General features: G+C 32.1%; 1 protein-coding gene and 1 long non-coding RNA gene across 4 annotated transcripts; one reads left to right on the forward strand and one right to left on the reverse strand.

The window, feature by feature from the left end:
• Positions 1–5,227: 5,227 nt before the first annotated feature.
• Positions 5,228–8,506, reverse strand: LOC132803324 (uncharacterized). Its single transcript, XR_009638450.1, has 5 exons — positions 8,367–8,506; positions 6,592–6,731; positions 5,846–5,974; positions 5,616–5,744; positions 5,228–5,515 (listed from the first exon to the last, which is right to left on the reverse strand). It is a non-coding gene; the product is annotated as an uncharacterized LOC132803324 (long non-coding RNA).
• Positions 8,507–8,884: 378 nt separating this feature from the next.
• On the forward strand, positions 8,885–13,624 carry LOC107434730 (uncharacterized). Of its 3 annotated transcripts, none has more exons than XM_025067612.3 (7): positions 8,885–9,027; positions 10,077–10,406; positions 10,599–10,692; positions 10,885–11,006; positions 11,145–11,294; positions 12,754–12,855; positions 13,035–13,624. In XM_025067612.3, exons 2-7 carry the CDS (start codon positions 10,086–10,088, stop codon positions 13,083–13,085), a joined length of 840 nt encoding a protein of 279 aa, XP_024923380.1. In that variant the 5' UTR covers positions 8,885–9,027; positions 10,077–10,085; the 3' UTR covers positions 13,086–13,624. The 3 variants fall into 3 exon arrangements, with proteins under 3 accessions (XP_024923380.1, XP_024923379.1, XP_024923378.1); XM_025067611.3 differs by having other exon boundaries at positions 8,888–9,027; positions 10,084–10,406; XM_025067610.3 differs by lacking the exon at positions 8,885–9,027 and adding an exon at positions 9,038–9,324 and having other exon boundaries at positions 10,084–10,406; positions 12,757–12,855.
• Positions 13,625–13,724: the final 100 nt, after the last annotated feature.

Genomic DNA, 13,724 nt, shown 5'->3' on the forward strand with positions numbered 1-13,724 from the left:
AATTCAAATGGATACGGTAGACAAGAGATAATCAATAAAGTTACATGTATTAAAAAAATTTGTAAAATATATGTGTTAATGTACCATTAATTGACATGCTCATATACTTTTTTTTTTGGGGGGGGGGGGGGGGGGGGGGAGGAACATTCTCCTATCTATTTTTTATTATATAATTTGCTATTTGTAACCTATTGATAATAAGTGGGACAATTGTTAGCAGGGTTATTACTCAATAATTTTTTATCATTTACAATAATTTTTTTATTTATTTCGATATTTCAAATTCATAAATTCCTAATTATAGATGTAAACAATTTATTAACTAAATTAATTTTACTTAATTATTATTTATCAATTGAGAAAATATCTTTTGCACACCTATTTAAAGTTGGCAAATGACATACATGTCATGTCATTAGTGGCAATAAGTAATGTTTTCATTAAATTTTATGACACTATTTGCAAATTTTTTACTAAATAATTTTAATAAATATTTTGATAATTTTCTAATTATTTAAAAATAATTAATTCAAATGAGGTACTTTTATGTTCAAATAATGCTACACTCATGAAATTTATTAGTCAAAATTTTGATTATCAATAAATTAACATTGCTTAATTAGTTTTTATATTTCATAATTATAAGGCATTATTAATTTTATTTAATAATAAACGACCATATATTATTTGATTTAGAATTTTGACTAAAGTGTTTTTCCTTAAAATTATTGCCCTATGTTGTGGTATTTTGTAATTTTCGATTTCATCTTTTCATATTTTATTATCAATTATCAAACAGCTAGCCTCCTCGCTTTTTATTTTCTTTTAAATAAACTCTCTTGAAGAAAGGGAAAACAAAAATGAAAAATCAAACAAATATTATAAAAGAATATCTGATGACCAATTACACCTTTTTACAGGAGCTGTGGGTTTGATTTTCAATAGCTCTATTCTCCGTCTTGGTGTGGATTCTACATGCATAGAAATTGGGACAATCGAAGGGTGATGAGCTAGATAGTTCATGGAATCCCACCAGATTGAAAAAATACCACTATTAATGATGCATAGTTTCCAATTATCTTAGATCGATAATACCGAAGGTTCATTTTTTATTTACCAAAAAAAAGAGATTAAATCATTATAAATTATTAAATATATATATATAGAAGGACCATCTGGATGCAGTTATATGCAGACTAATGAAAAACCAATGTTATGTAAGAAAAAAAACATATGTTTTTATCTCAGGAGAAAAAACAGACATTACACAAAAAAAAATATCGATTTTTCTAGAAAATATCAATTTTGCATCGATTTTACTGTTGATCTACATACAACTCCATCCGGTTAGTTCTAAAGATAAAATCCTCTTTTATATATATATATATGCATAAAGAAATAAAATAAGGGTTTTTTCGAAAACTAGCCACTTTACAATTGCATTTTAGAAAAATAGCAAAAATTTTTTTTTTTTAAAAAACTAGCCACCTTGTTACAAAAATACCCTTGATAAAATTAAAAATTACGCAAAAGGTTTTTTTTACACCCTTTCCTTTCTTCTACACAGCCGTTCGTTCGTGGGGGTGGGGTTTCTACAAAACTGTTCATGGGGTTTCTCTAAACTCTTTGCATCTCATCGCCTCTCACTCTCATTTTTTTGTATTTTTTCATATCTCAAACTAAAATCAGGTAAAAATTTTATCTTTTTTCTTATTAGATGAAAGTAAGGAAATATGTGTTTTTTTTGTTTTTTCTCTTTCTCTTTTTTCTTGTAAGTTTTATTAGTTTAGGGTTTTTTAAGCTTTTTATTTGATATGGGTATGCAAGAAATTGATTTATGAGATGTTATATGTGATTTTAAAGATACTTAGGTGGCATATGGTTTGAAAATGGGAGAAATTTTTGTGTAAAACTGAAAAATCGCGAAAAACAGTAAAAACGGAGGAAATTTGGCGAAAAAGATGAATTTCCGCCAATTTCCTCCAGTTTGTCAGTTTTCGCAAATTTCCGCCAATTTTCCGCCAGTTTTTCGCCAGTTTTTCCGCCAGTTTTCCGCCAATTTTCCGCCGGTTTTCCACCAGTTTTCCGCCAATTTTCCGCCAGTTTTCCGCCAATTTTCCGCCAGTAGGAAAAAGCTATATTTGGCCCCAAAAAAAAAAACAGAATCAACTTTTTTAATACAGTTAATATGTTTGTTTAATATTATTCAAAATTTTATATATTTATTGATTTAGTTTAACGTTATTCATTTAATTTTGTAGTAAAATGGAAGATGATGACATTGTAATTGCGGTTTTATACAATGAAACATTGGTACAAAATGATAGTGGTGATTGGGAATATCAAAATGGTAAAAATGTAATGGTTTCTGTCGGCAAGAGATGCACAAAATCAGAGTTAGAGGATGAGATTTTCAATTCTATTGAGATAGATCGAAATGAATATTTGCTAAAGCTAAAATGGATATATAGACGATATGCAGAAAAGTTGGATCCCACAGAAATACGCTGTGATAGGGATGTGAAATGCTTTCTTCAAGAAGTGAGAAATGGAGGGATGACAATGATGCGACCTTCATTGTATGTTGAGGTAATTTCGAAAGTTGAACATGTATGTAGAAATGTTCATCAAACAACCTTTACTTCGGATAGTGGGAGTAATCTTCATTCTTTTTCTTGTCCTCCAATTGGCGTTCGTCTACCACAAGTTTCCGGTACTGAACCTATTCAGGCTACATCTCAGGAAATTATGGTTCAAGAAACTCAGTTTAGAGATCAAGTTGATGTTCGTGGGGCCTGGACATCATTTAACATCCACGAAGGAGTTGATGTTGGAGATGACTATGCTGAACGGTTTCCTAACGATGAGGAATATGAGCAGTTGCATAATATTGATCATGATGAGAATTACAATGCAGCAGGAGATGATGTTGATCATAATGATGTAGATTTTGATCATGAATTACCGGACAATGATAATGATATGCATCCTGAAATGAACAATGAACGAGTTGATAATGTTAGGGTTCATCGTGCTACAAGTGACCACATATCATCAAGCAACAGAAGTGGTTCTATGGCCATATTTTCGTCAAAGTTCACTAGCTGTGAGACCATAGTAGTTGGACAATTATTTCACAACAAACGTGACTTACAGAATAAACTGAGTATCTATTGCATGCGAGAAAATAAGGAGTTCAAGGTGACACGATCAACTACACAACGGTACGAGGTTGTATGCTTGGAAAATACTTATAAATGTCAACTACGTGCAACCACATTTAAAAATAGATAAATATTTGTTGTGAGAATTTTTGATAATGTACATAGTTGCTTGTTAGATATCGTGCATCGAGAACATAAGCAGGCTAATAGTCGGGTTATCGGGCAATGTATCAAATCTAAATATGAAGGTATTGCATGTGTTTACATACCCAAAGAAATTCAACATGATTTTTTACAGAAATATGGGGTGAATATAAGCTACAACAAAGCATGAAGAGGTAAAGAGTATGCACTTAACAGTGTTAGGGGATCTCCAGAGGAGAATTTTGCTAAGTTACCTGCCTACTATTATGAGTTAGTGTCAAAGAACCCTGGGACTGTTACACGTATCAAAACAGACGATAACAACAATTTTGTATATTTCTTTATGGCGATTGGAGCAAGCATTAGGGGATTTAAATCCCACATAAGACCCGTGTTGGCTGTTGATGCAACTACATTGAAAGGGAAGTACAAAGGTACATGTATATTGCATCGGGCATGGATGGCAATAAACAAATATATCCTTTGGCTTTCGGCATTGGAGATGAAAAGAACGAGCAAGCATATATATGGTTTTTCCAAAACCTCAAGGATGCCATCGGAAATTTTTCGGATTTGGTGTTTGTGAGTGATAGACACCCCGCTATTGAAAAGGCATTACGCAAAGTTTTTCCCAATGTATACCATGCGTTGTGCACGTACTATATAAGAAGAAATATTAAAGCAAATAGACATGCGAAAGATGAATCAATAATACAATGTTTCATGCTCGCAACCAGTGCATATTTGGTTGAAGGTTTTGGAGTCCATCGGACTACATGTGAAAGCCATTAATATGCTTGAATTTCTTGTGGAAGGTGGGAGTTTAAGGGGTACAGTTAATCTCCAATAAAAAACATGCTCATGCAAAGTCTTCGATCTTGATCAATATCCTTGTGATCATTGTATTGTCGCTTGCAAAGACTGCAAAATTGCTCCTTATGGCATGTGTTCTCATTACTACACCGCGGATGCATATCGTGCAGCTTATGTTGAGTTCATTTACCCTTTGTTAGATGAAAAACAGTGGCATGCCCCGGATGACGTGGCAAGTCGTATTGTTCTTCCACCAAGATGGACACGTAGGCGAGCTGGTAGGCCGAGGATGCAACGTATACCATCCGAAGGTGAAGATGTTATTGGATGTAGATGTAGCCGATGCAGTGTTGTTGGACATTATAGGCAGAGATGTACGAATCGATTGTCTTATGCTTCGAATTAGAAAGTTTTAATTTAGTGTTATGGTTTAATATGTTTTAATAATTATTTCATATATTGGATATAATATTTTCTACTCCACGGTGGAAGATTTATTAGCAATCTTTTTTTTTTTTTTTTGAATTTAATCCCAAATGAAAAGAGATTTTCTGGAGTTGATTTTAAATCTTTAGTTTACATCTCATTTTATGAAATGTCCAAATGATTTTGAAAAGAAAAACAAATATATATCATTTTTTCTTTTTTTTAAAATGGCTATTGATTTTAAATGTCAATACATTTTTTGTTAATTGCATCTTCATCTTATATAATATTTGTCTCCACTCTCAATTTTTTTACCCCACTATTAACTTAAATAATCTATTAGAAATTGATTTTTCAAGTGGAGGAAATTAGTTTCTGATAGGAGTAAAAATTATTCAACGATTTCCGCTTGGAGGAAATTTTTTCCAACAAGCGGAAAACGATTTCCGCTTAGAGGAAAAATTTTCCGCCTGGCGAAAATTATCCAGAGGCTTCAATAGATCTCCATATGGAATTTCCGACTAGAGGAAAATTTTTCCTCCAGGAGGAAAAGTTTTCCGCCTAGAGGAAATATTTTCTGACAAGCGGAAAAGTTTTTAGAATCTGCAATTGAGCTCGTAAGACATTTTTGCATAATGGAATTCTAATAAATAAACATGGCACATTTTTTATAAGATTAATTAGTTATCCTTATATCAATAATACATCATTATCTTTGTTAAATGAACATTATAAACCACCATTATCTTTTCAATTAAAAGTCTAATATAATAAAGAACATGCATCTATAAACATGACAAAAGGAAAGAAAAATACATCACCACCCAGCTCATATGCTTAGTTATTTGTTGTAAGCCTCATATGCATATTTCCTCCTAAAGAACTCCATGTCATCTTGTGTGAATGTCACTGGTAATCTAGCATGTAAAAACTCGATGGTCTTGAATGTAAATATGCCACAGTCACCACTACAAAAAAACAATTATTATAACATATATTAGTATTATCATAACCATATTCAATAGTTAATATTTATTCAACAAACATGTACGTATTAAGGGGTTTTACCCGTTACTTTGCTGAGGGGAATTTTGTGCCAATTCACATGTAAACTCATCAATGGAGTCTACATGATCCGTCCGCTACTCGTAAAAGGATTTCAGTTATTTAGTTGCGCTTATTTAGTGGAATCAACAACTGTCAATACATTATAGGATTTCAGTTAGCATAACAAATAAAGGAAGGCACATGAATAAATGAATAGTTAACATTACACAATTTGGACATGTATATTGTACATGATTTACGCATTTCCATGGCTTCGACTCCTTCATTCGAATCCTTAATACATATTCTTGCATTGCATATGAGAATTGGAACTTAGATGGATTGGCGAGGAACTTTCCATAACGCTGTTCAATGTATACCTAGAACAAAATAAATTATTAGTTACCCAAAATCACAATAGCCACATATAGGACACCTGGCCTTTAAAACTTCTTTACTTGGAGAAAAATATTTTCCAACAGGAGAAAAATGCTATCCACTTAGAGGAAAAATTTTCCAACAAGCGGAAAATTATCCAGAAGCTTGAATTGAGTTACATATAAGGGGTTTGTGAAAAATGGAATTATAATAAATATGCCACATTTTGTAGGCAGTTAATTAGATATCTTTACACCAAAACCCATCTTTGATAAATGAACATCAAAATAATCCAGCATTATCTTTACATTTAAAATGTTAATATAATAAAAACAATGCATCTATAAACATAATAAAAGTAACAACAACAAAGAAGTAAAAATGATATTATGCTGTTCATGAATCATCAACCTAAACTCATATGCTTAGTTCTTTTTTGTAAGCCTCACAAACATACTTCCTCCTAAAAAACAATATATTATCTTGTGTGAAACTCAATGATAATTTAGCATATAAAAACTCCATGGACTTGAGCACAAAAATGAACAATAATATAATTACAATCATATTCAATAGTTAAAATTTATGCAATAAACATGTAAGTGTTAAGGCGTTTTACCCATTGGTTTGCTGAGGGCAGCTTTTTGCCAATACACAGATAAACTCATCAACGGACTCTACAAAATTCGTCCTCTCTTTGTAGAAGTATGCAACCCGCAATAAATAAGGCAACATAACATAGGCATGTGGCATTGCTTCCTAAGGATAATATATGGTTGTAACACATATTAAACATTATGGTTTCACATTCAAACCTCCCATTAAAATTCAACAAAAACGCAGCTTTTTATTACAGATAATTTCACATTCTAACCATGCAAGATAAACATTGTCGTCACATCGACAAAGGTTCTAACAAAAAGTTTTACAATGTTAACAACCTAGAATAGTATAAACTACATATTCATCTTCAGTATCAACTTTTAAGATAGTAGCACGATATTTCTTTTTATATCTATATGTTTAGCAAAATTTTCAGAATGCTTTCAACAAAATTTGAGAAAAGAAAAATGTTGATGGTAAAATAATATAGTTATTGCAGTACAAAGTCGTACTTAACTGTCTCATGAAACATTGATGAAAAAAAAAGCATAAAATATGACCAAAAAAAAAAAAACTAAATATAGGCTTTGCAGCATATTGTTTGAATTTATTTAGCATAATAAATAAGGCATTAATTATAATTAACAATGACTTCTTCCTCTTCCTTGACCAATCTATCAGTTTGAATGTTGATCATTTTCCATTTTAATCAGCAGATATATACCACCTCTAAGATCATCTGGGATTCCTTTTGGGCTCATAGTTACAGTCACCAAATTAAATAAGAAAATAGAAATTATATCTTATCAGTGCAAAGTGAGGCCAAACAATAAATCTTTTTTTTTTTTTTTAAATACATCTCATGTCAACTAAATCCAACAGAAATGCAATTTTTGGATATACTAAAAGCAGAAGGCTTGTCATCAAGTGAATTATTACATAAAATACTCACTGAATTTTTGCAATTATATATTTTTTTAAAAATTAGAGGTTCTACTTTAAAAATTAAAATTAAAGTGTTTCCAAGTAATAAGATTGGAATTTTACAAATTGAAATTGAAAATTTGATAAATATTCAATTGTTTTTTCTGTTTTCATAAGCTAGGGAATATTTGCACTCCGATTTCTCTCGTGTACTATAGGCCATGTATGCTAAATCTGAAGACAAAATTCACTTCTATTGTTAACGACAAAAGCATGATCTGGCCAAAATTAACAAATACCAATAGTAGATAAAAAAAGCAATTTAGATTTAAAATAATGGTTAATTAATCTTATTTTTCATACATCCCCTGATCGATATCAATCACAAATTGCATTAAACATCACTTAAGTGGGTTCTCTGCTTGCCGTAAATAATCATTCCATTGAACTTTACTCAAAAAATGATTGCAGAACTTTTGTCTTTGATCAGAACCAAAGTAAAAAATATAAGCTTCATATTCATCCCCAATTAACACTTAAAAAATCTTAAAAATGAAAAGAATAGAAGAAGGTATTAAAAAAAATAGAAAAGAAAAATACTAACTTGCTGCAGGAAGAGTGCACAATGCAGACAAATCGGCCCCAATTAGCCCTTTTTTCAATACACATACTCAGTCAAAAGAAAATAAAATAAGACCTTTTAGCACTTAGACAATATTATTCACAAAATCAAATAAACTATCAAAAAAGCAAAATAATGAATTTGCAATAAAAAAAATTTAAAATCTATTAAAAAAACGAAATGAAAGAGTTAGAAATTACAAAATTCAATAGGCAAAAAAGAAAGACAAGCAAATCATAATTTACCATTTCAATCTCCTTTTTTTTTTTCTTGAGACTCTGTCTCTCCCTCTATCAGTAATATTTTCTGCATCTGATTAAGGCCTAGCAGATCAGCAACTATGGTGAAAGAAAATGAAAGAAAGAAACATGGTGAATGGCGACTGATCACCTTTTAATCGCTATCCTGTGTTTACTCCTTGGTAGCTTTCTATGGTTTTTGATTTTTTGAAGCCGCTTTTCCTTTTCCTCCATTGTCTTTATGGTTTTTTAGGGATGAAAGGGACTGGTGGCTGAAGAAGAACGGGGAGGTTTCAGGAAAACCTTTTTGCAAATGTAAAAAGAATAAACAAAAAGCCTTATAATTTTATTGTTTATCAATTTGGTCAGTAAAGGCATTTTGGTACGAAAATGTAAAATAATGGCTATTATTCAATAAAATTAAAGTTTTTGTTATTTATCAATTTTAGACTTCTAGGGTGGTTATTTTTCAAAAAAACCCATAAAATAAAGCTAGTCCCCGAAATAAAGACGGTTTAAAGAGGTAGTAGACTGGTAGTTATGCTTATGCAATTCCATTGCCAGTTTTCACCTAAACTTTCTTCGTAATTACTAAAAACCCAAAATCCCATTAAATCCCCTAATTTTCGACCAAGTTTTCTGCTTTCACCGATCGATAATCAGTCAGGTGAGATTCTCTTCGTCATTGCATTTTCTAATGTTCTGATTTTTGTTTGTTTGTTAAGCGAAAATGAGGATGGAAAATACTTGTTTCTTTTTTTTAAAATTTCTGCTCTTTGCTTCCCGAGGAAATTTGATACTTGGGTTAAGCTATTTCGGAGCGTAATCAGGCTGGACTATCTAAAAATGGAAGCTAGAAAATGTTGGTTTTCCTCTTTATTTGTTTCATATTCTTGGGAACCAAACGGAATATCAGAGTGTTTTGAGTCGGTGAATGTAAATTCGTGTTTGATCTGCTACTCTGGTTTGTCTTTACTTTTTTAAGCTATTGTCTTTGTTAGCATTTAAAATAGTTCATCTTGGTTCTTTTGAGGTAAAACTGATAAATAAATAAAAGCTTAGGGAAGCAAGAAAATTTTTTTTTTCTAGTGCTTGAGATTCTATGAAATGACATTGTTTAGCATAAAAAATTATTCTTCCTGAAGTGTTTCATTCGTCTATTAGATTATTTGAGTTAAGAAAAACAGAATAATGAAATAAGACCAGATTTTGATGATTTCTTTCTCGTTGAGTTTTGGAAATAATGGTTATTTTTATAATTTTCTAATGTGTTCTGTGTTTGGTGGGTTTTCTTAAGCGCAAAAAATCTGGGAATTGAAATGAAAATTTTTAACTTGCTGATTGAGCATAAAACTGGCTTTAATAGTTAATGAAAAGAAAAAAAATTCTTTTGGTGGAATGGAAAGTTTACTGTAATGTTGCTAATTCTTTTAAGAAATAAATTATTCAATCGCCAAAAGCAATTGGCCTTTCGGGGTTTCGAGTTAAGAAACAGAACTTTTTGATTCTAGGTTTATAGGTGTCTCTATGAATGTATTTATTATTGAGAAGTCTTTGATTCTCTTTTGAATCTTAATATTTCCCTGTTTTTAAGCTAAATTCATTAGCTCTTTCTATGAAAAAGATGTTAACATCATGGCATTGTGTTGAGCCTAAGCTTTTTTTACTGATTTTTTTTTTTTTTTCCCCTAAATATTTGTTGGTTCTACTTTTGAGCTTGAAGAGATGTTGATGGGACATACAGATGGTCTATCGGAACATAGGTCATCAAGGAGTCATCTTTTTACTGACCCTGGATCTGAGTTGGATGATGATGACACTAATGACAGCTCTGAGCAGATACTTTACTCTGCCTCCTTTGAAGAACTTGCAAGAAACAGCATTCAGTATGACACTGTTATATGGCTCTCTATATCATTGTTACTAGTTTTAGCATGGGGTGTTGGTATCATTATGCTGTTATATCTACCCTTCAAGAGATATATTCTTCGCAAGGATATTTCTTCGCGCAGATTATATGTTACACCTAGTGAAATAGTTTACAAGGTAAAAAATTATAGCTTTAGTTTTCTCTTGTAATTTGTTAGAAAAAGAAACCAGTTTGGTATAGATTATATGTTACACCTAGTGAAATAGTTTACAAGGTACAAAATTATAGCTTTAGTTTTCTCTTGTTATTTGTTAGAAAAAGAAACCAGCTTGGTATAGAGGTAATTTTGTTTTTTTGTCTTCATGAAGGTCTCAAGGCCTTCATTCATACCCTTCTGTGGAACCGTGACAATTGAGAAGCATGTACCCCTGTCCCTGGTGATTGATATAATTATTGAACAAGGTACTGGCCAGTTGTTTAGCATACTCTTTCTGCATCCTTTGCTCCGAAATGCAAAGCTTTTTACCATATTCTGTATCTCATGCATCTATTTTTTTTTTTTTTCCTTAAATCTCCGATTCATTATTGGCAGAGTATAAATAGTTGGTCTTGCTCAAATATCATATATGGACTATTCGATTCTCCTTTCTGTAGGTTGGTTACAGTCAGTTTATGGAATCGATACATTTAGAATTGAAAGTATAGCACATGGAAAAGCTGCAGCAGTAGATGAACTACAGATTCAAGGGGTTTCTAACCCAAGTTATTTAAGGAAGGTGAATTAAATTTGTTTTGCATGGATCACTGAATTTGCTATTCTATGCATAGACTGCCATGAATTTTATGTATCATGTATACTATCTTTAAAAGGAGATTGTCAGATTAAATCCTAAATGGATTGTTTTGACTGGTAGGTCATCATAACAGAAGCCTCAAAGACTATACAGGGTGTGGGTAAAAGTTCAAAGCGTAGTTTAATTTCTGGTGAAGGTGAAAGCATAGGTCGTATGGTATCATTGAGTGAGGGACCAGCTGTTTTGAGATCACCGTCCAAAAGCTTGAAGGTAATTGCTGATTTTCAAATCTTCATGGCCTGCCTTGCTCCCCTTACTACCTCCCTAGAATTAAACAGAAAAGAGTTTGTTGAAATGTCTGTCCAATATATTACTGGAGGTGATTGCATTTTAATAGTAATACACATGGGTAACCTCGGATGCTACAAACAGTATCTGTACAACCAATCTCTACCATTAACATGTTTGGACTGTTCAGTTTTGTTTTTCAGTGGTTGTGGTGCAAACCAGTGGTCATGGGAGATTTCTTAGTTATCATAAATTCAATTTCTTACCATCCTTTCTGATATGTGAGAGAGGTGTGTCCTGATCCATCCCAGAGAGTGTGGTATTAATTAGTTGTGAAAGATGGGGTGTAACAGCATTAGTACAGCTTTTATAGGATTAGTATTAAGTAGAGGGTGTGATATTAACCTAGGTACAATTCTTTAACTGTCTCTTGTAGTATTGGTTTGCCGGTACGCTATCAGCTTTTTGGTTTTAGTTCTAAGTTTACAGTCTCAATTTCATTTATGTTTAGATCTTAGCTCTTTCATCTAGAACTAGAAGTTAAAGTGTGAGTGATGATGAATGAGAATTCATGACCTGGGTTTACCTCCATCCCCTTGAGTATGCTGCCTGTGTGCACTGAAAATATTTCATTCAGACATGTTAGAAAGAGTGACAAATAATTAATTTGAGCCCTGAGTTGAAGAGCAATATTCTGAATTGAGGTACGCATAGCCAGTTCTTTAGGCAGCAAAATAATCAATAAGAAGAGGGTGCAAGTACAAAAGATTATCTTGATATTGCTGAGGAAAATTTACTTCCATTCTTGAGTGGCTTCTTCTAGCTTTAGGTACTCAGGATCTTGTTAAGACCTTCACACTTCTTATGCCATGTGAAGGATTAAACATGGAGACAAATCAATCAAACCTCTACTAGTGCTTTACTTGTGGAATTTCTCTTTGGTCCTCAAATCAAAGGAATGGAAAAGATTGGGGGATTTAAATTTGACATTCACATCTTTTATCATTCTTGAGAAACAGTGACCTAGATTATTCATTTTGGGCAGTGCATGGATATCCAACATAGATAATCATAAAAAGAACCACTAAAGTTTTGGAGATCAAAACACTTGAAGCTGCAGACATCTGTTACTGTTTTTCCTTTTCCTTTTCCTTTATTCAAGTTTCATCACCTGCTAAATGCATCCAGAATCTACTGATGGATTGGAATATTTTCCAAGTCTCCTGGCCTGAATATGAAATAAGAGAAGAATTTATATATGTTTGCAATGTAATAGTTGGTTGTTGTGCGTGATAGTTTCATTTGTGAACTGTGATATATTAGTCATAAGTCTTCCATGATATCTTTCTATTTCTTTTCATTCAACTGGAAAAAATCTTTCTATTTCTTTTCTACTTTTTCTTAGAAATGCACATATCTTTTTGTTGTATCAATGTTATAGCAGGTGGCAGCTTCACCAAGCTATGCTACAGTTGAGCGCAGAACCATACTACCTGGGGAACTGCTACTTAATAAACTAGATGAAGTAAACAAATCTGTGAAGGTATATCTATATACTCTCTGTTTTATTGCTTAGTAATTGATTTGCACATGCAGTTGTGTCCATATTTTTTTACTGTAATTTCATACTATCAATTACTTGTTTTAGTATAAGTCTATGAACAAAAATATTAAAAAAAAAAAAAAAGTACTTAAAATTGTATTTGTTTCCTTCATGAGCAGAAAATTGAATTGCTACTCGAGAAGTCACAGCCTCCCCATGAGAGGAGCTGATAAAATATCAGATACCGCCCATGTCCAAGATTTTACAATTTGGCAGAAAGCCAAAGACAGGAGAAAGAAAAATGAAGTATATATATCTGGTGGTAAATTTGTCTGTACCGATTGAATTGGGATGCCAATAACCCGCCATTTCAGGTTGCTGTACAGTGAGAAACTAAATGATCAGTAGGATGTGGATTATGATTTATCTGCTTGTTCTGGTTTCTGTATTGCATGAGAAATCCCTAATCATGTGGATCAAGCACTGTCCAGGTACTAGGAACTGGCTAGGATTCACAAGTATGTTATACCTCAACAAAAGCCATGGACCTAATAGGGAATTCAGGAGGTTATATATCAATGTGAATTTCAAATTTAGCTGCTGAAAGAAATGCTTGCAATTTCAAAATATATTTTGTAATTTTTTTGGGTTGCTAGGATAAGCCAATATGGCTGTCCATAATCATTGCAAGTAGGCCAGAAGAGAGGGCTGTTTGGGGTCGCAACTTTGGATTTTGTCATCAGGTTATTCGGTTGATTTGTTGTCTGTTTGTTTGGGCCTTTTTTGTGGTTTTTTTTTTTTTTAATGTATTTTTTTATATTATCCAGCTTGTCTTTTTTTTTTTTTTTTTTTTTTACACAAGACAATGA

The sequence above is a fragment of the Ziziphus jujuba genome, chromosome 3 (assembly GCF_031755915.1).
Source record: "Ziziphus jujuba cultivar Dongzao chromosome 3, ASM3175591v1".
NCBI lineage: Eukaryota > Viridiplantae > Streptophyta > Magnoliopsida > Rosales > Rhamnaceae > Ziziphus > Ziziphus jujuba.